General features: G+C 37.6%; 1 protein-coding gene across 2 annotated transcripts in view; it reads left to right on the top strand.

Annotated features, from left to right (window-relative positions):
• itpr1a (inositol 1,4,5-trisphosphate receptor, type 1a) overlaps nucleotides 1–22250 on the top strand; it is a 66751-nt gene that overhangs the window by 33757 nt on the left and 10744 nt on the right. The window contains exons 31-52 of one of the 2 annotated variants that reach the window (XM_051706804.1): nucleotides 3406–3531; nucleotides 3630–3830; nucleotides 3981–4096; nucleotides 4414–4549; nucleotides 5800–5925; nucleotides 6023–6151; nucleotides 6247–6367; nucleotides 6895–7079; nucleotides 7233–7381; nucleotides 7892–8003; nucleotides 8507–8542; nucleotides 10074–10121; nucleotides 10375–10498; nucleotides 12364–12536; nucleotides 12734–12917; nucleotides 17733–17986; nucleotides 18862–19062; nucleotides 19201–19311; nucleotides 19708–19803; nucleotides 20301–20429; nucleotides 20602–20697; nucleotides 20896–21088. In XM_051706804.1, the coding sequence (XP_051562764.1) occupies nucleotides 3406–3531; nucleotides 3630–3830; nucleotides 3981–4096; nucleotides 4414–4549; nucleotides 5800–5925; nucleotides 6023–6151; nucleotides 6247–6367; nucleotides 6895–7079; nucleotides 7233–7381; nucleotides 7892–8003; nucleotides 8507–8542; nucleotides 10074–10121; nucleotides 10375–10498; nucleotides 12364–12536; nucleotides 12734–12917; nucleotides 17733–17986; nucleotides 18862–19062; nucleotides 19201–19311; nucleotides 19708–19803; nucleotides 20301–20429; nucleotides 20602–20697; nucleotides 20896–21088 (3046 nt within the window). The remainder of the gene's footprint in view (nucleotides 1–3405; nucleotides 3532–3629; nucleotides 3831–3980; nucleotides 4097–4413; nucleotides 4550–5799; nucleotides 5926–6022; nucleotides 6152–6246; nucleotides 6368–6894; nucleotides 7080–7232; nucleotides 7382–7891; nucleotides 8004–8506; nucleotides 8543–10073; nucleotides 10122–10374; nucleotides 10499–12363; nucleotides 12537–12733; nucleotides 12918–17732; nucleotides 17987–18861; nucleotides 19063–19200; nucleotides 19312–19707; nucleotides 19804–20300; nucleotides 20430–20601; nucleotides 20698–20895; nucleotides 21089–22250) is intronic. The other variant, XM_051706806.1, reaches the window with a different exon arrangement.

Raw genomic sequence — 22250 nt, 5'->3', positions numbered from 1 at the left:
CAAAAAATGCAGATGAGCTGAAGGCCACTGTCAAAGAAACCTAGGCTTCCATACCACCTCAGCAGTGCCACAAACTGATCACCTCCATGCCACGCCGAATTGAGGCAGTAATTAAAGCAAAAGGAGCCCCTACCAAGTATTGAGTACATATACAGTAAATGAACATACTTCCCAGAAGGCCAACAATTCACTAAAAATGTTTTTTTTATTGGTCTTATGTTGTATTCTAATTTTTTGAGATAGTGAATTGGTGGGTTTTTGTTAAATGTGAGCCAAAATCATCACAATTAAAAGAACCAAAGACTTAAACTACTTCAGTCTGTGTGCATTGAATTTATTTAATACACGAGTTTCACAATTTGAGTTGAATTACTGAAATAAATGAACTTTTCCATGACATTCTAATTTATTGAGATGCACCTGTATATACATATATATATATATATATATATATATATATATATATATAATAATAATCATACATAATTAAAACTATATTCTCTCCCCACAGCCCCACCCCAAGAGTCCCCCAAAAACACTAAATAACTGCCCCAATTCCTATCAAACAAATCCCAAAACCCCAGCCTTCTTCATGACATCTCCTCAAAAGCTATCTCTTTAAACCACTCCGGAAATGAGGGTGCCTCAGCTGACTTCCATTCCCTTAAAATAATCTGCCTGCCAATCATAACACTGGTCAGAACCCAATTTTTTATGTATTTATCCCCCATATTGATGACCACCCCATCGCCCAAAATACAGAGTCTGGGGCAAAATGAAATTTGAATGCTCAGTATGTCACATATAAAACTCTGAACCTTCAACCAAAATTCCTGGACCAAAAAACATGGGTTGTGTCTCCATCTTCTGATTGGCATCGCCAGCAGGTGGGTGTGTCTTTAAGACCAAGCCTATACAATCTAGAAGGGGTCCAATAGAATCGATGTAAAATCTTGAATTGCATAAGGCACACCCTTGCATCTCTAGTTTTTTTTTAATCCAAGCCCACACTCCTTCCTCCAATACCAAGTTTAAATCTTTCTCCCATAATCTCTTGATAGAAGTTAAAGCTCCGTCCCACAGACTCTGAATTAGCAGGGAGTAATACACTGATGCCTCATGACCTTTTCCAAAAGCAGTAATCACCTCATCCAGAATATCTGCCGCTTTAGGGGGGTGTGTGCTACTCCCAAAAATAGTACAGAGCAGGTGGCGCAGCTGTAAATACCTATAGAACTGAAATGTTGAACCAAATTTTCAAAGGATCTCAACACTCCACTCTCATATAGGTCACTGAGTGTAGTAACCCCCCTCACAATCCACTCTGACCAGCAGAAAGGGGACTTATTATTACATAATTTTGGGTTCAGCTATATGCTCAAGGCAGCATTTAAATAAATGTCCGAATTAAACACTCTGGACACTTTTGTCCATACCGAGTGCAAATGTGAGATAACGGGGTGTAATTTAACTTCTCAGATTAGTTTGATAGAAAGGCTTTGCAATGGCGAAATAGGGGTAAGAACTTCCTGTTCAATACAAAACCAGGGAGGGGCTCTCTCAGGTGGAAGCGACCAATGAGCCAAATGTCTGAGACCGAATGCATAATAATAAAAAAATTCTTGGGTAGGCCTAGCCCACCTTTGTCAATCGCCTTATGTAATTTATTGAAATGTAATCTAGGACGCTTACCATTCCAAATGAAGGACTTCGCTATGCCATCAAATTGCTTGAAATAAGAGAGGGGGACGTCTACAGGGAGAGATTGTAGCAGGTAGTTAAATTTTGGGATACAATTCATTTTAATAACATTAACCTTCCCAATCATAGATAAATGTAATGAAGCCCACCTGCCCACATCGCTTGAAAAACTTTTTATTAAAGGGTCAAAATTAACTCTAACTAAATCACACAAATTTGCTGGGAATAAAATGCCCAAATAATTAATGCCCTGTTTGGGCCACTGGAAGGCACCCAGTTCAAAAGCGGTTACTGAGCAGTATGCTGTCAGAGCCAAAGCTTCGGATTTAGATCAATTGACTCTGTATCCTGAGAATTAGAAAAGGAATTAATAATTCTGTGGAGGCAAGGCATAGATCTAATGGGGTCGGAGACGAATAATAAAATATCATCAGCGTAAAGAAAAAGCTTGTGCACCATACCTCCTGCCACCACCCCTGGGAAATCATCTTCCCTTCTTATCGTGGCTGCTAATGGTTCCAGAGCAAGACGGAACAATAATGGGGAAAGAGCGCAACCCTGCCGGGTGCCCCTATCCAGAGTAAAATAATCTGAAATTAAACCATTTGTCTGTACCACCACTACCGGGTGTCTATAAAGTAACTTAATCCATCCAATAAAAGTATTCCCTAACCCGTATATTTCCAAAATCTTAAAAAGATAATCCCATTCTACCATATCAAACGCCTTTTCGGCATCAAGTGAGATGGCAGCGACCAGAGTCTGATCATTCGCCACTGCCCACATGATAATGATGAAACACCTAATGTTATCAGAAGAGCTGCAGCCCCAAATAAACCCCACCTGATCTATATGTATAAGAGATGTCATAACTTAATCGGTTAGCCAGAATTGTTGACAATATTTGTATGTCTAGCTGAATCAGGGAAATTGGATGGTAACTATTATACTCACTTGGATCTTTGTTCTTTTTAAGAATCAGACTGATCCAGGCTTGTGTCATGGTTGGTGGACAGGGCCTTACTGAAAACATTCGGAAGCCCAAGTAGCCTACCCCTAGCGCCACCCATATATCTAGCTATTCTTTTGAGTCAAGATTGTCCCCAAAAGTGAGCTAAATCTGAGATAACCTCGCTTTGGGGATATTTTGGGATATCCTCAATTGGAAATTAGATTCTACTAACTAAAAAGAACACTAAAAAGTACTAAATGCTTTCTTTTAGTAATAGGGTTAACCTATATAAATTATAATTAGCTTTATAGAAAAAAAAATAGAAGTCTATGTTATGTCCCCAGGTAGATACAGTAGCTCAGTAAATGTGTGTGTTTGTGTGTACAGGTTGAGCTATACTTGTGAGGTCAAAAGTTTTGAAAATGTCCTCAAAAAATTTGTGACATGTCGAAAACCGACTTGTGAGGATGCTTAAAGTAATCCTCAGAATTTGAAATGGTCATACATGTTTTGCTTTAAATCGAATAATGTCAACATTTTTCTGCAAAGGTTAAGATTTGAGGTAGAGAACGATAAATATCATTATCTTAGTATGAAAACCATTGTGTCTATAAGATGACCTCACTAAATGGGCTTCTAGGTTGCTTCAGGATGATTGTTCCTGCAATAAGTGTACTGTAAGTCGTTTTGGTTAAAAGCATCTGCTAAATGGTTACTGACTTTTCTTACATGTGTATTTTTGGATGTTGTAGGGGGAGGATGTTCAGATGCAGGAGATAATGACTTTAGCGCATCAATTCCTGCAGAACTTCTGTGCTGGAAATCAACAGAACCAGACACTACTACACAAACACATTAACCTGTTCCTCAACCCGGGGGTAAGACATTTGATAACACACAAAGGCATAGTTTTACTTGTTGAATTCCAGGTATTCCAACACACACTGCTCATCTTTCCTTATCTTTCTTTCTCTAGATTCTGGAGGCAGTGACCATGCAGCATATCTTCATGAATAATTTCCAGTTGTGCAGTGAGATTAACGAGCGAGTGGTGCAGCACTTTGTGCACTGCATTGAGACGCATGGCCGCAGTGTGCACTACCTAAAATTCCTGCAGACTATTGTCAAGGCTGAGAACAAGTTTATCAAGAAATGCCAAGACACTGTCATGGCTGAGGTCTGTGCAAAAACCTATTGCAAAAAGGCACTACTCATGCACTCTGGCCTTAAATTAGTGATGGAAACAAGCCTGCTATTTGATGTGTTTGATTCAAAAATTATGTTCTTATTGAAATGAGTGTGTTTTGGTTTGTGTGTATTTGTGTAGCTGGTGACAGCAGGTGAGGATGTGCTGGTGTTCTATAACGACAGAGCATCTTTTCAATCATTGGTCCAAATGATGCGTCTTGAGAGGGAGCGGCAAGATGAGAGCAGTGCACTCAGGTACATTTGTGCATGTTCTGTACTTTCCAGCACTTGGAGCATTTGTATTGGTATTTTTGCACAGGCGACCTGAGTTCGAATCTGGCTTGTGATATTTTCCGATAATAATAATAAAAAAGCAAATACTATATAATAGTAGACTCTCTCTGTATATGTATGTACTGTATATAATATGTATATACTATACATTTTATTTTATTATACTATGTTCTTTTGTGGGCTTTTGTCATGTTAAAGATTTTCCATCATAGGTATAATATTTGTTCTTACTCTGTGTTATGGTGTGTATGTGTGTGTTTGAAATCTGACTCTTGCAGGTATCATGTCCACTTGGTGGAGTTGCTGGCAGTGTGCACTGAAGGGAAGAATGTCTACACTGAGATCAAGTGTAACTCACTGCTCCCCCTCGATGATATTGTACGTGTGGTCACGCATGAAGACTGCATCCCTGAGGTGAGTGTGTGTTTGAGTGTGGGCCAAGAGAGTCTGGGGCAGAGGTGTTTGGCTTTTTGCATGTATTGAATGAATTGTGAATGTGTTGTTAAAACTGAAGCAGTTTTGTTTTTTGGACTGTATTATATTGTACATTATAATTATATAAGTAAACCATTCCATAACTTCTTCAACTTCATATGTTGGTGTGCACAGGTTTGGGAGGGTTACTTTTGAAATGTATTCCACTACAGATTACAGAATACATGCTGTAAAATGTAATTTGTAATGTATTCCGTTAGATTACTCAAGGTCAGTAACATATTCTTTTTTTTTTGTTTTTTGTTTTTGATTTTTTCCCCTTTTTCTCCCAATTTGGAATGCCCAATTCCCAAAGTGCTTTTAAGTCCTCGTGGTCGCATAGTGATTCGCCTCAGTCCGAACTAGCGAACTCCAGGGGTGGTAGCCAGCATTCATCAGTTTACCACTGAGCTACCCAGGCCCCTAGTAATGTATTCTAAATACTTTGGATTACTACTTCAACACTGGAAGATTTTTTTCACTTGTTTTGACTATAAAAACTCTGCCAGTACAGTAAAACTAAATACACATGTTAAAAATAAATTTTCTGAAAAACCTAAATATCTTATGCAGTGTTGTTTCTAAAACAAGATAAATCAAATTGATCTTGTTTTAAGGATTTTTAGATATTTTTACAGGAAAACAATACAAAAATTATTATCAGGAATATGATTTTTGCCCTAATATCAAAGGTCTTACAAGAAAAATAGAAATTATGATCTGATGTGAATTTTCTTGATAAAAAAATATGATCGTGCCTGGTAATGTGCATGTAAAATGGCTAGAAATAGCATTTTAGCTTAGTGTAAAGCTGACAATTTACACATGGTTTATTTCTATTTCTTCTGCTCCAAACTTACCTCAAACTTACTTCTCTGTCTGCTCGTATGAATGTAACACATCATAAGAAAGTGTTTCACTGCTGTTCAAATGCACTTTGGATCGCACCATTTATATGTATAAATGTTTTCCATCTGAAAGGACTAAATATTAAATGAAACAAATTACAATAAAATGCAAAGTAATTTCTTCAGTAATCAAAGTACATTTTGAATGTAACTGTATTCTAATTACCAATTATTTAAATTGTAACTGTAGTGGAATACAGTTACTTATATTTTGTATTTTAAATACGTTATCCCATTACATATATTCCGTTACTCCCCAACCCTGGGTGTGTATCTGTCCAGGTGAAGATGGCCTATGTGAACTTCCTGAATCACTGCTATGTGGATACAGAAGTTGAGATGAAGGAGATCTACACCAGTAATCACATGTGGAAACTGTTCGATGATTTCCTGGTGGACATCTGCAGAGTAAGACACAAACACATATGCAGACAATATGGTCTTGGTACTCGCACATTCGCTTGAGGATATTAATGACAAATGCACCCCCTTTGTCTTCCTGCAGGTATGCAATAACACGAGTGACCGTAAGCATGCTGACACAGTTCTGGAGCGCTACGTCACAGAGACTATCATGAGCATCGTCACCACTTTTTTCAGCTCACCGTTCTCAGACCAGAGCACTAGTTTGCAGGTAACACACAGCTTCTCAGCATCAACTGGACATTTGTACATGTGAAACCCATCTCTCTGTCTCTCTTTCTATATATATCTTTCTCTGTGTCTCAGACCCGACAGCCAGTGTTTGTGCAGCTGCTGCAGGGAGTTTACCGTGTATATCACTGCAACTGGCTGCTCTCAAGTCAGAAGGGCAATGTTGAAGCATGTATTAAAGTGCTGAGTGACGTGGGTAAGAACTGCATTTCCATCAGCTAACATTCACAGTCTTAACTGTAAATTAAGATATTAAAAGTTGTTTAAAGGTGAAGTGTTTAATTTCTTCTCTAGTGGCTCCAAACATGATAGCATAAATAAATAGTTATAATAATGAAGGTTTTCCAAACACGCATACTACCCCTTCCATTCCACTTCTTTTCTTCCATTGTTCAGAAAACAGATAGTCCTGCCCCAAATGTTGCTGTGTTGGGTTTATCAGAAGGCTCTAAAAAACTGATTATTGTTTTAATAATGCCTCACTGTTTTCAATTTTGGGGGGAATTAACCTAAGAAAGGCTTAATTGTAGTTGTCTCTTCACATTAAACTGGGATAGGAGAAAGTATTTTTATAATTTTTTCCAGAATTATAACATTGGAAAATTACCAGAATTTAACCAGAAACCAATGTTGTATGTTTTTGTTGTTTTTCTTGTTTGTTCCGTGTGCATACTGCCTAAGTGTATGACCATGAAATATGTGTGTCTGCTTTGTGTTGGACAGCAAAAGGCAGAGCTATAGCTATTCCAGTGGACCTGGACTGTCAAGTGAACAATCTATTCATGAAGTCCAACAGCATTGTTCAGAAAACAGCCCTAAGCTGGAGACTGTCCGTCCGCAACGCTACACTCAGAGATTCCATTCTGACCACCTCCAGAGACTACCGCAACATCATTGAAAGACTCCAGGTGAATGATTGTTGTTGTGTGTCACTTTGTCTTGCCGAGACAAATCATTCTGTTTAAGAACAACTGAGTTTTAACCTATATTCAATGCTTTTGCCTCAGGGCCTTACTTTGTTAGGGTGTGCAGTATGTTAATGTGTGAATGTGTATCTGAAGGATATAGTGTCTGCTTTGGAGGAGCGGTTGAGGCCTCTGGTTCAGGCTGAGCTGTCGGTGTTGGTGGATGTTCTGCATCGGCCAGAACTGCTGTTCCCAGAACACACTGAAGCTCACCGCAAGTGTGAGAGTGGAGGATTCATCTGCAAGTATGATAAATACTTATCTAAAAAATAATGCTATATTAGATTACTTTGAGAAGCACTATACCCCTAAATCACTTTTCATATGGAGCAAACTCCACCCACATTAATTATGTAGGTAATGCATACCGACAATAAGTTTATCCACCTAGAAAAGTAGTCCCACCTCAACAGGACAATTTTACTGCTCAAAAATCAAATTGTTTTGCTTAAGAATTCAGCTAAATGCTTTAACAAAAATACAATCTTCACATTTCTGCTATTAAACTCTCTAGTACACTTGCCCCATAGGCTTTCATTGTAAGTGCTAAGTGTAAGTTACTATTCATGAGTTTTCCCTTTGTTTTTACAAACAGTGTGATGTTTCTGTGTTTTTATCACAGTTGCTGTCACTAGAGCTTAACTTGTATTTAACCTGAAACATTCCTTTAATGCCCTTATATGATCCTTTATAGTCATTGCTCATGTGTGTCAAATGTCTCAATTATATTAGTTCACTCTTTCTAATCTGTACAGGTTAATAAAACATACCAAGCAACTTCTGGAGGAAAATGAGGAAAGGCTTTGTATCAAAGTCCTGCAGACACTTAGAGAGATGATGACTAAAGACAGAGGATACGGGGAGAAGGTATTTACCACAAAATAAGAACAGTCAAATAGTTTCATCTCACACTGAAAAAAAAATGTAACCTTCAAATGTGCATCATGTGGTAACATCAAAATACATTTGTATGATTCAAGTAAAAAAAAATTAAAAAATTAACATCACTGAATCAACCTGAGTACATTATGTACCAAACTAATTTTAAGGGTTGGATCAGGTAAAAAATAGCTCAGAAAGGTAACAATTGCATTTTACCACTTTTTACAGTGTATTTAGATAAAACATAATCTCAAAGTATATTCCATACCGTCCCAAGTGTTGCCAGAAGTACTGTATATATACTGTGGCCTCTTATAATGTCGGCATGCCTGAAAAAGCATGTTAACTTGCGTTTAAGATTATGAAGATGTTTGTTCACCCCCGTTATGCATTGGCTTTCTGTTAACCATCAGGTCACTAATAGCCACTGGCTTCATTTGACGAATGTCCACTCTTTCATTAACCTGTCCCTCACTCCTCTTTTTCAGCCCATGGGATTTGATGATGAGATGGATGTCACTGAGGTTGTCCTCTTTTTGTCATTCATCACATCTTTCATCTTTCTTTAGTTCATTTCTCTTCTTTCTTCTTCCATCTTTGAAAGCCTCAATAGGAGATTTATCCTAATTGCATACTGTATATTCTTTTTTTTTTTTTTTTTTGGTATGGATGTGGATTTGTTGTGGTTTAGTGTGGCTTATTAGTGTTATTTCAGGCTTATTATGCTGTGTTGTGCAGTTCTAGGGTCACTTTTCTCATTTAGCCACTGTATTTTGTGCTTTAGTAAGGTACTTTAATAATGTAGCAACTGTGATTGACTATATTATTGCTGTATATAATATTATTGTTAGGTCAATATGAATTTTGGATTTTAAAGCAAATTAGTTTTGTGGCTTTTAGTCCATGTCTGGACTACAAAATACCACCAAAAACTATACTGTATCTTTAAGCAGATATACACAGTTTAAATGTCCTCAGGGAAAATGAACCAAAGGTATTGGTCACTGATGATGTTCGCTGGGGCATGAACATGTTATGGTATTGTTAAATGTATAGTTCACCCAAAAATGAAAATTCTCTCATCATTTACTCACCAGCATGCCATCCCAGATGTGTATGACTTTCTTTCTTCTGCTAAACACAAATGAAGATTTTTAGAAGAATATCTCAGGTCCATAGGTTCTTTCAATGCAAGTAAATGGTGACCAGTTCAAGCTCCAAAAATCACATAAAGGCAGCACACAAGTAATCCATATAACTCCAGTGGTTCAATATGTGTTCTGAAGTGATGCAATTACTTTGAGTGTGAATCAGATTAACATTTCAACCCTTTTTTATTATAATTCTCCACTTTCACTTTCAGAATGTGAAAATGAAAGTGGAGATTAATAGTAAAAAAAGGTCTTGAATATTGATCTGTTTCTCACACACACCTATCATATTGCTTCTAAAGATGTGGATTTAACCACTGTAGTCTTTTGGATTACTTTTAACTGTCTTTATGTGATATTTGGAACTTGACAGGTCTGATCACGATTCACTTGCATTGTATGGACCTAAAGAGCTGAAATATTCTTCTAAAAATCTTTATTTGTGTTCAGCAGAAGAAAGAAAGACATACACATCTGGGATGGAATGAAGGTGAGTAAATGATGAGAGATTCTTAAAGGGATGAACTATCCCTTTAAGAATATCTTTGTCAGCATAGTTTATATTGGATATTTACTGTTTTAACCTGATCTCTTAACACTCTCATCTTACCTTGTACTCAATCTGTCTACTGGTGTTTATGCTGCTTTTCTATGATCTTTTCTGTTTAAGCCTGATGTAACTTATAAACTGCTTATGTTTCATAACTAACTAAGAAATGCACCCAAAAATATAACTGTCTATATAACTGTCTATACTATAACTGCCACTTTCCAGATCCATAAAATAATTATGATCACTGATGTTATGAAGTCAAGCATGCTGCTAGGGTAGAGTTGGAGATTGCTGCATGATGATACTAACTTTGTGTTAGTGTTGTGTTGTCCACTCTGCTCACTTACTCAGGTGGTGGGTGTCAGTCTGCCACCCAAACAGCTGGAGGAAAAGAGGAGGGTAGGTCACATTGATTCCTGATTACTAACATCACCTAATCTGTTGCCTAACCAAACACCTATAATACTGTTTACTTCACGGAGATTTGTGTCAGAATCGCAATTGAACACAAAAAGATAACAATGGAAAACATTAAACAATGGATATCTACAAAGAAAAGTGTTTAGTGCCAAGTGAGCAAACCAAAGGCAACAATGACACAGAAAAAACTCCCTAAGATTTATTCACAATGAAACACTTACCAATCATATAGGGGGAGGCTCTGCGGCAGCTGCTTGTCAATCGTTACTATGGCTTTAGGAGTAGTGGGCGGAGAGAGAGTCAGACCTTCAGTAACTCCACCCTGATACCTGTTGGACAAATTAAGAGCCAGTCAGGTGGGTACCATTTACATTCTCATCTAATTTTCTGTCTTCTGGAAACAACAGTTAAGTGTACAGTAAAGGTGATGAGTATAATTGCTACAATGTTAAGATACTTTCTTCTATCCATTTAATCCCAAATGTGTGTGGGCACATGTGTTTTACTCCTTGAATTGTCCAATGAAACAAACTGTATGCCTTGTCTATTATTATTATTTTTTTTATTTTTTAGTTAGTGAAAGTATGAAACTTATTCTTGATTCTAACCAGTGGGAAACTACAGTGTCAGATTTTGCTCAGTTGCTCAATAGGACCCAATGAAAAAATTGCAAACAATAAAGTAACATAATTTTATATTTTTTACTATCAGGCAATTGTTGTGAAAAAGAAAATGAAAACCAAGAATAATTGTGCATTTCTTTTATATTTCATATATTGCAACAATACTTTGAAATCTGAAAAATGAGATTGTTTTCCTACCGGTCTCAATTCTGACCGATTTCATGTTTACTTGTCCTGTGAGCATGATTTATATGAGCCAGAGCAATCTTATTAATGAATCAATAATAGTCCATTTAAAAAATATTTACTAAATATGTTACGGTATGATTTCATGTGTATTATGACTGTTTATTTGACATAAGCACAGCACTATGCTTTAAGTCATAAGCACAAAGTAAATGGGCATGGCCATGAAGTTTTGGTATTTTTGTGCAAGCATGTGTTAAGTCTAGGCGTAAGTGAGTTTAGTGAAATCGCGCGCACAAGGTGCTAAACGGGTGAAGTGTAATTTAATTCAGAGGTATTTCTCCAGCACCATCTGCATCCTATTAAATAGTCCATTCCCTCAAGCACCAGCAATATAAGCAAAGACAGCACATTCATAAGGAGTTGGTAGTGTAAATGGACTGTATGCAATGAATTAGAAGAATAGAAATATGGACTTTATTTTGTGCATTAACTGCATCTTTGTTAAATGGGACATGCTCCTTTTTTACGCATGATAAATGAAGTTTCAGGATATGGATGAAGGCTCTGTTAAATTACAGAGAATGTAAGTATTATTAATCATTTTCATCTACTGACACACAACTCAAGGCTTGTATTAGCAGTGATTGTATCAGCACGCACTTCACTTCTACCGGTCAATTCTGATTTTGAAAAATTAAATTAATTAATTGAAACATGAAAAAATTAAACCAAAAATATTTCTAAATTCAAATTACACTTCAAATGGAATGAAAATACAATTAGAAAAAATCATATCTAATCTAAAAATTTTACTCTCCAAATTCTTCCACCGGCCACTTTGCAGTGAGTTAAAAAACACTCTTATGACAACAGGTGGAAAAATACCAATACAAATTAGATCATAAGTGCAATTGTAAATATAAACATAATAATAATAATAATAATTATTATTATTATTGAAAAATAAATCATGACCTAAAGATAGTTTAACACAAGGCTATTGTCAGGGACATAATTTGATGTTCCACTATGTTTTCAAAGTTTGGACATGAACTGCAAAATGCAGGAACTGACTTTAGACTTTGCACAAAAACAGACGTGGCGGTGAAACGTCTTAGCGCAATGACCTATTTCTAAGGAAAATAGCAAATTGCGCTTTGCACCACTTCATTACCATACAATACACTCATAGTTTCCGCAAACACTCCCACCTACGCCCACTTCGGCTTTGTGCTGGCATGAAAATTGCACTTAGAATAAGCGTTCTCACGAAAATTGGATAAGACGCAGTGCACGGTCGTAGCACGTAGCACTGCGCGTTGCGCGCTTACGAAAATAGAGCCCATCATCTATACTACACACTTCACCTTTGTTTGTGTCAAAATTTATTTGAGTTTGTTTGTCTTCAGGGTGTTTGAGTAGGGCCGAGATGTCACTGATGGAGGTACAGTGTCATCTGGATCGTGAGGGGGCATCTGACCTGGTCATCGATCTCATCATGAATACTACCAGTGACCGTGTCTTCCATGAGAGCATCCTATTGGCCATTGCACTGTTGGAAGGCGGGAACACCATCATACAGGTCAGATAGGCCTGTCACTCAGATAAAGGGTGATGTCATAGAAATCGATTGTTATGATATTAAATTAATTGATATGTAAATGTTCACATTTGTTTGTGTTCACTGGTATATTCTACAAAGAATTTGTTTTTGTCTACAATTCATACAACTTGTGCTTATAATATTTGGATTATATTTGTATTTTTATCTCCTTGTAGCATTCCTTCTTCAAACGTTTAACAGAAGACAAAAATTCTGAAAAGTTTTTCAGAGTTTTTTATGATAGAATGAAGGCAGCACAACTGGAGATCAAAGCCACGGTTACAGTCAACACCAGTGACCTGGGAAACAAGCGGCGTGATGACAACTCTCCAGACAAAGATACACCACAACGCTGGAGAGGTCAGACTGCTGATACTTTATTAGTGGCCAAGCACTGAATGTGCAGAGGCCCTATTGTTCTTCTAAGGATTATTATTATTATTATTTTCAAGGTTTTGGGTGCTTTTGGGGTACTTAACTTGCTTAAAAACTCATGAAAGTTTGCACACACATCAGAGTTTTTGGCCATTAGGCCTGGGCAAAAGGTTACCCATGGAGTGTAGGGTAGGCTCTCTAGCACCACCTTAAACATGGGCTTGTACTGGGCACTCTGTAGCACCCCCTTTTTCACCTACAGTCACCGAGCTTTGTACATATATTCATCATGCTGGGCAACTTTCAAAATTAAAGTCTTTAGCTCCGTCCAACAGGAAGTCTGCTATTTTGGATTTTTTGAAAATTGCAGGTTCTGAACTTTTAATACTCCTAGGGGATGAGGGGGAACATGGACGCCATGTGAGGTTCGGACATATGAATGGCGAGCTCTGCACACTTTGCTAGTTTTGTTAATGTCATAAACCGGTGAGATTCGATATACTCTGTTCCATAACTGTCCTAGGAGGAAAATATGTCAAAGAATTCAAAATCCTCGGGCTCTGGAGACATTAAAAGACACTTACATCAGTAAGGTCCGAATTGTTGGAATTCCTGAGGGAGCAGAGGGACAGGATATGGTGAAATTCCTGGACGGGCTCTTTCTGTGTTTGCTCGACATAACAGCCCATAAGCTGTAAATCGAGCGAGCTCACAGGGTTCCGGCTCTGCGATCCGCTGAGGGAGACAGGCCCCGATCAATTCTGGCCAAATTTCTGAGATCATCCGATAAAGATCTTGTGTTGCATGAGGCGAGGAGCTTTTTTGGAAGAACCACAGCATTTTCTTGTTCCCAGACTTTGCGAATTTGATGAGAGAAACGTGATCGATTCAAGGAATGCAAGAAACTTTTACATCAACGGAAGGTCGCTTTTGCCCTGATGTTCCTGGCCAAATTGAGAATAGATGCTAAGGATGGCCGTAAAATATTTACATGCCCACAGCAAGCGATGTCCTTCATAAAGTCAATGGACTGAGTAAGTTATTTTGTGGTACTCAAGTTGCAGCCGAGTGGACCAACTCACTGAACATTCACCTGACTGTCCGAGGAAACTGAGCGCCTTTTTCGTTTCTTTTTGTGCTGGTTCCGCCTTGTGGCTGGAGTTTGTTTTGTGGAATAACACACCTTCGGACAGTTGTGTGGATGAATCTGCAAATTTTTTGAGCTTATGCCTCCTATTGGCTGGAATTTGTTTTGTGGAGTATTTCTTACAAGTCATTCAAGTGATTAGGTCATTTGTTGCACACATGTAGCAGCCGAATGGGCCGGATCACTGAACATTCATTTGACAGTCCGAGTTTGACAGCCTTTTTCTTTTTTTTGTGTGCTGGTTCTGCCTAGTGGCTGGAGTATATTTTGTAGAATAACACACCTTCGGGACAGTTATGTGGATGAATCTATATGTTATTTGTCTTTATTCTATCTTGATCTCTATAGTTCCATGTCTTCGTCTACTGATGAGGATCTTAGAAACTTTGTGGAACCATTAGAACTTCCTACACTGACAGCTGAGCAAAAAAAGCTCTTGATTCTGAGATAAACTTGGAGGAGTTTTTTGGATCTTATGTTACAGAATTGGCTCCACTTTTGCTAGAGTTTATACAGAATCATTAAAATCATTAAAGAATGGAACCATGACGCAAGCCCGGATCAGTCTGATTCTTTAAAAGGACAAAGATCCAAGCGAGTGTAAGAGTTACCGTCCAATTTCCCTGATCTAGCTAGACGTTAAAATATTGTCAAAAATTTTGGCTAACCGATTAAGTAAAGTTATGACATCTCTTATACATATAGATCAGGTGGGGTTTATTCGGGGCCGTAGCTCTTCTGATAACATTAGGCATTTCATCAATATCATGTGGTCAGTGGCGAATGATCAGACTCTGGTCGCTGCCATCTCACTTGACGCCGAAAAGGCATTTGATATGGTAGAATGTGATTATCTTTTTAAGATTTTGGAAATGTATGGTAATACTTTTATTGGGTGGATTAAGTTACTTTATAGACACCCGGTAGCGGCGGTACAGACAAATGGATTAATTTCAGATTATTTTACTCTGGATAGGGGCACCCAGCAGGGTTGCCCTCTTTCCCCATTATTGTTCTGTCTTGCCCTGGAACCATTAGCAGCCGCGATAAGAAAGGAGGAGGATTTTCCAGAGGTAGTGGCAGGTGGTGTGGCGCAAAAGCTTTTGCTTTACGCAGATGATATTTTATTATTCGTCTCCGACCCTACTAGATATATGCCTTGCCTTCACAGAATTATTAATTCCTTTTCTAAATTCTTGGGATACAGAGTTAATTGGTCTAAATCCGAAGCATTGGCTCTGACAGCATATTGCAAGGTAACGGCTTTTCAGCCGTGCGCCTTCCAGTGGCCCAAACAGGGCATTAAGTGTTTGGGTATTTTATTCCCAGCAAATTTGTGTTTTAGTTAAGAGTTAATTTTAACCCTTTAATAAAAAGGTTTTCAAGCGATGTGGGCAGGTGAGCTTCATTACATTTATATATGATTGGTAAAGTTAATGTCATTAAAATGAATTATATTCCAAAATTCAACTATCTGCTACAGTCTCTCCCTATAGATGTCCCCCTCTCTTATTTCAAGCAATTTGATAGCATATAGAGGTCCTTCATTTGGAATGGTAAACGTCCCAGATTACATTTCAGTAAGATGCATAGGCCGATTGACAAAGGTGGGCTAGGCCTACTCAAGATTTTTTATTTTATTTATTTCTTTATTTTTATTTATTCTTTTCTCCACAATTTTGAATGCCCAATTCCCAATGCACTCTTAAGTCCTCGTGGTGGTGTAGTGACTCGCCTCAATCCGGCTGGCGGAGGATGAATCTCAGTTGCGTCCGCGTCTGAGACCATCAATCTGCGCATCTTATTGCGTGGCTTGTTGAGCGCATTACCAAAGAGACGTAGCGCGTGTGGAGGCCCACGCTATTCTCCGTGGCATCCGCGCACAACTCACCACGTGCCCCACTGAGAGCGAGAACCACACATTATAGTGACCACGAGGAGGTTACCCCATGTGACTCTACCCTTCCTAGCAACTGGGCCAATTTGGTTGCTTAGGAGACCTGGCTGGAGTCACTCAGCACACCCTGGATTCGAACTCACGAATCCAGGGGTGGTAGTCAGCATCAATACTGGCTGAGCTACCCAAGTCCCCCAAGATTTTGTTTTATTATTTTGCATTCAGTCTCAGACATTTGGCTCATTGGTCACTTCCACCTGAGAGAGCCCCCCTGGTTTTGTATTGAACAGGAAGTTCTTGCCGCCTGAGGGTTGGAGCTTCGGCTTCTCACAAGAGATTATGAGAGAAAGATTTAAACTTGGTATTGGAGGAGGGAGTGTGGGCTAGGATTCTAAAAAAAACGTCAAGTCTACATCTAGAGATGCAAGGGTGTGCCTTATGCAATTCAAGATTTTACATCAATTTTATTGGACCCCCTCTAGATTGTATAGGCTTGGGGGTTAAATATTGATTCTGTGTATATATGTTTTGCTTTTCTGTGTTTAATGTATGAATCACAAAAATATATATATATACTCCTAGGGGATTCATGTGACTGTCACCAAATTTAGGCAACATTATGCCAAGACATTGTAGATGCTAAATTGCGAACTGATTTTTTTATATATTGAACGGTGTTGCCATGGCGAGGCAATGGATTAGTGGGGGAAAAAATGGGAACCAGGAAGTGTCCCATATCTTCTGCGTGTATTGTGTGTTTTTGATCAAAATTTAGCTGTATGTTTGGTCTTGGGGGCTGATCACATGGATGTGGCTATTGTGGGTCACGGTCATAGCGCCACCAACTGGCAGCAGGAAGTGTGGCTCTTACAACAGACTTTGAAATAGTCCTGTTATTTTTATTTGAAACTCTTCAAAAGTTCTTAGAATAGTGTCCAGACACTGCTGGTGCACAATAATCAAAGTGTATTTGATATTTAAATAGTGTTGCCCTGTTAGTGTTACATGGCATTGTACTCTATCTGGATTTGTGGCAATTGATTTGTGGCCAATGTGTATTTTAATATTAATAATATGTATAATATGTTTAATCATGCTTATGACATGAATGTGGATATGGTGAGTCACGGTCAAAGAGCCTCCAGCTGGCATCAATAGATGTAACACTTCGAATAGAACAGCCCCTCTAATATTCACTCCTGTCACATCAAATTTACTCAGACTTTTGTCAAATTAAATAAGGTAAGGGGATTCTTGATATCTTGCATGATATTTTCATAGCCACAAGTTAAATAACAATATAATTTTTTGGACTGTTCAAGGGTTCACAATTGCCATAATTACACATTTATTATATTTGCCACACACAAGTTGTTAAGCATTATGTCTGAGCAGAAGGTAAGACATGGTGTCTTACTTGTTTACTCAACCAAATGCATGTATCCATCATGCATTGTTTTCCAAAAGGCAATGGGTGGAAATGGACCGTCATCGCTGCTTGCAGCTATATTTGTCTCTTGGGGTTACACAATTTGTCCATTGTGAGAACCTGTACTAACCTTGCCATGCCATCAAAAGGTCAAATTATCTGATAATTTTAAGAGACTTCTTGATGTAGTCAGAAATTTAAAACATGTCCCACATCTAAGAGGTGTATACAAGTCTGTAGGAATTGCTTTTTTTTTTATTTTTTTTTTTTTTATTGATACATTTGGACTCAAAAAAGTGACACATGCATGATGTCTTATCTTTACAGGAAAGGATTCAGGTATCATAGTGACAGATGATGCTCGTGAGCAGCTGTTAGAGGCATCTGCTGTGACTAAGAAGGCCTTTGGTTCATATCGGCGAGATGCTGATCCTGAGGAAGCTTATGGCACTGTAGATGGAGACAAGGGGGGTGGAGATAAAGGGACGGAGCAGGGAGAAATGAGCCCTGTCATTCTCATTATGCAACCAATCCTGCGCTTCCTACAGCTGCTATGTGAGAACCACAATCGAGACCTGCAGGTGTGTATGTGTGATTGCCTACCTGTCCATCGGTCACATTTAGCTCTCTTTTTATTTTTATGACCAGACTAGACCTGCTATCTACAGAAAAATCCATTTAACTAATATTTTTAACCAATATTTACATTTTTCCATTTAATTGGTTTGCGGTTCTTTACTGTTGGGTTTACAGATAAAGTTAAAACAAAGATGCGTTACTTTTTAAATTTGCATTTCAAGTTTTTAATTTCAAGTTACATTCAGTTGAGTTTTGAAAATGTGGATATTGCCAGTAAAACAGGTTAAAAAAAAGGTTAAACTAACTGTGTGCAATATTAAATATAAAGCAGATTGTTTGAAATCTAAAATATAACTGTTTACCTTCAGAGGCTTGTGGCGAATTATATTGTTATTATTGGGTCTAAAAGCAGAAATAAAACAATAGTTAAAATCAGGTTTGCCTATTGGTTGACGAACACTTCAACAGAAAATAAGCAATTTGATTAATCAATCATCAACAATATCGGTTGATCTCTACTTCTATCTGTCACAAGCCAGGCAGGACCCAACAAACTGTCAGGATTTGGGTGTTTATGCAGTGTTTGTGTCTGTAATTATCTGATTGACAATTCTCATAAATATTTTACATTTTAATTTGAATGCAATTTATTTAACACACACATGAATCTGTGCATCTGAGTCTACATACAATTTCAGGTTGGGGTCAGGATCGGTCTTAAACTTAACAGTACCAGTCCAGTCAGGTCACAGGATCTTTTTTTAAATGTTAAGGGCCTGGTAGAAACTTTAACCTAATGACCTCTAGGCAAGTGTATATTTTGGGCTAGTTTGGTCAGGTTAGACATAACCATGTGTGCTCCTTTTCTTTACTACAGAATTTTCTGCGCTGTCAAAACAACAAGAACAACTATAACCTGGTGTGTGAGACCCTGCAGTTTCTGGACTGTATCTGTGGCAGCACAACAGGAGGTTTGGGGCTGTTGGGCCTCTATATCAACCAGCATAATGTGGCTCTTATTAATCAGACTGTAGAGAGCCTCACTGAATACTGTCAAGGACCCTGCCATGATAACCAGGTATGTAAACAAACATGAACACATCATACTTGCCTTTCTCTTTCTATCTTTTGCACACATAGCCTTTCCTTTATTCCTAAACATATTTCCTAAATTTAAGGAATTAAATTGTTAATGTGTTTGCATGTCTTTTTGCAGAATTGCATCGCCACTCATGAGTCAAATGGCATTGACATCATCATTGCTTTGATTTTGAATGACATTAATCCACTGGGAAGGAAGAGAATGGACCTAGTTCTGGAACTAAAGGTACTATACAACACTTTGGTCTCAAATTCCAAGAAAGAAACATATCTCACTTTCAACTGGGCTTTTCATGCTTGACGTTGTTAACACATAACATAACCCTGGATTGATGTAATTGTTGGTTAGCTTGTTCCATATTGCACATTGTTCATACTTCCCTGGGTTAGTAATTCACATTGTATACATTTGACACTGCAGTGTGGGGTGAGAACTGTAAAAGACCTGGAGTGTTATTTCTTAATTACAAAAGTGAAAATTTGTTAAAAATGGTCTTAACCTGGGTAAAGCGTAGTGTGAAAAGGTGACTTTCTTTATTCTAACATGCAATAAGTGTGTGAGCAGTAGGTAGTTAAGTATTACTTTATACAGTATGTAACATTATTTGTTCTCTACTTTCAGAATAATGCATCTAAACTACTGCTGGCAATCATGGAGAGTCGTCATGACAGCGAGAACGCAGAAAGAATCTTGTACAACATGAGACCAAAAGAGCTGGTGTGTTAATATTGTAGTCTATCCTAGGTCACTCATTCTCTGTAGTCTGTTTTTCTTCTTCATCAAGTCTAGATAGATAGACAGTAAACTACAGTCATCAACATTCTTCGAATACAATATTTGAATGACTTCAAGGCAAGCTTAAAGCCCGGGTATACTCAGTTTTTCTGCGTATACTCTTTTGACCGCGAGCGAATACAGCCACGTTTTACGCATGCGCACTATGACTGTTATGTGATACTCTGTTAGTACAGTTAATGCCAGGTGCATGCGCAGACAATGAGCACAGATGTGGACTGTCCTCGTTTCGAGAAAATCTGGCTCATGTGAGGACAGTGCTGATGACGAAATTTGCATCACGCATACTTTGTGCGGATTGATCAGCAACGCGGACAACTAAAGTATACTTAGGCCTTAAGTGTATTTTATTTGTGTGTGTTCTCAAAGTATACTTAGGCCTTAAGTGTATTTTGTGTGTGTGTGTATTCTTATTGTAGGTAGAGGTGATGAAAATGGCCTACCAACAGGGGGAGACAGAGTTTGAGGAGGAGGAGCAGGAGAACGGAGAGGACCATGCTGCCTCACCTCGCAATGTTGGACACAACATCTATATACTTGCACATCAGGTAAATACTTTTACGCATCAAACACACAAACTCCCATGCACATGTGTACATTCAATACATTTAATTATTCAGTGGCTAGTTCTAACAGTCAACCAGTAACAACTAACATCTCTCTTCATCTGAGCAAAGGGATGATCAGTAGTGTGATTTGATTTGACTTCTGTCATTTCAGCTATCCCGTCACAATAAGGAGTTGCAAATACTACTAAAACCAGGTGGAGAAGAACAGGCCCTGGAGTATTACACTAAACACACCGCACAGATAGAGGTAACATACACAAGCATGCACAAATGTTTCACATATTTATACATTTGTTGGTTCAAAGGCAGTAAAATACACTATTAGATCACTAAGAGAAACACACTTCTGAATTGGTCTTGATTCATGTATGATGTTTATTCTTTTTAAAGCAACTTTGAATCTTTGCATGTGTGCCTTCATGTATGTGTATGTGCATGCATACAGATAGTCCGTCAGGATCGCACTATGGAGCAGATAGTGTTTCCTGTACCAAATATCTGCTCTTTTCTGACAAATGAGTCCAAACTGCGTGTGTACTATGGCACAGAGAGAGACGAACAGGGCAGTAAGATAAATGACTTCTTCCTACACGCAGACGACCTCTTCAACGAGATGAGATGGCAGAAAAAACTAAGAGGTATATCAGTGACTATGTGGTTTTTTCATCAGCGTATTGATCTTACCTTGTATTGAACCCGGAACATTCCTTTAACTACATGCGCAACTCTCTACAATGCGAGTACATCACTTGCATATGAGACCAAATTTCGTGTTATGCCAATAAAAATGTCTGTGATTAGCCACTGGCCGATAAATGTTCAAATTTCCCTCACCAGTGATTGAGTAGTAAATTGGCGAAGAAGTTCAGCATCCTTTCACTGTATGTTGAGTGTAAAAGTTTGATTTGACTCGTTCTGTGTAATGTGTGTCCAAAGATGAGATCCACGCAATCCATTTTTCATTGAATAATGTCTTTTTTATTATCTTTTCTGTTCTTTACAGACAATTGTTGTTAAAATACAGTACAACAAAACATAAAAATTTAATTTTAATGCGCTCATTTACAGACGCTCTTTACAGAACTGCTGGTTTTCTTAAAGAGTCAGTACAGATTTTTAGCATGTGTTCTAAAAATCAATGTAAATACTTGTAAATAGTTTAAATTATGCATTAAACAAAAAAATATGTAACAGAATGTAATATATGCAATATAATATCATATTTATTGCTGGAATACATGGATGTGTATATTTTTTAATAAGCTAAAATATGATCAAAATGTTGAAAAACCAAAAAATATATAATTAGTAAAATTAATATCTTCATAATGTACCTAGTTTGAAGATCCCCTGTGTAATTAAAAGCATTACATGGGAGAGAATTTCTTTCAAATGTAAGCAGATATTATAACTGAAATATACTCATATGACTCAATAACGAATCGAATCAAAATCGTAATCAAATCGAATCGAGAGCTTGTGAATCAGAATCATATCGAATCAGGAAATCTGTATTAATACCCAGCCCTTCCACCTTATATTAATTGATATACTACATAGAACATTTTTACTTTAAAAAATCATTGGTAACACTTTACAATAAGGTTCTATTTATTAACAATAGGAAATACAATAGTTGTCATGACAATGAATTAACAATGAATATTGTTTTTTTGTTTTGTTTTTTTACAGTATTTATAATCTTGGCTAATATTAATTAATGGTCATTGTTCATGTTAGTTCAAACTGGATTAACTAGTTAAATTATAAAACTTTTATTATTAAAAATAAAAGTATAGT

Source organism: Myxocyprinus asiaticus, chromosome 9, assembly GCF_019703515.2.
Source record: "Myxocyprinus asiaticus isolate MX2 ecotype Aquarium Trade chromosome 9, UBuf_Myxa_2, whole genome shotgun sequence".
Classification (NCBI taxonomy): Eukaryota; Metazoa; Chordata; class Actinopteri; order Cypriniformes; family Catostomidae; genus Myxocyprinus; species Myxocyprinus asiaticus.
The sequence above is the reverse complement of the archived record's forward strand: the minus strand, read 5'-3'. Positions and strand labels throughout refer to the sequence as shown.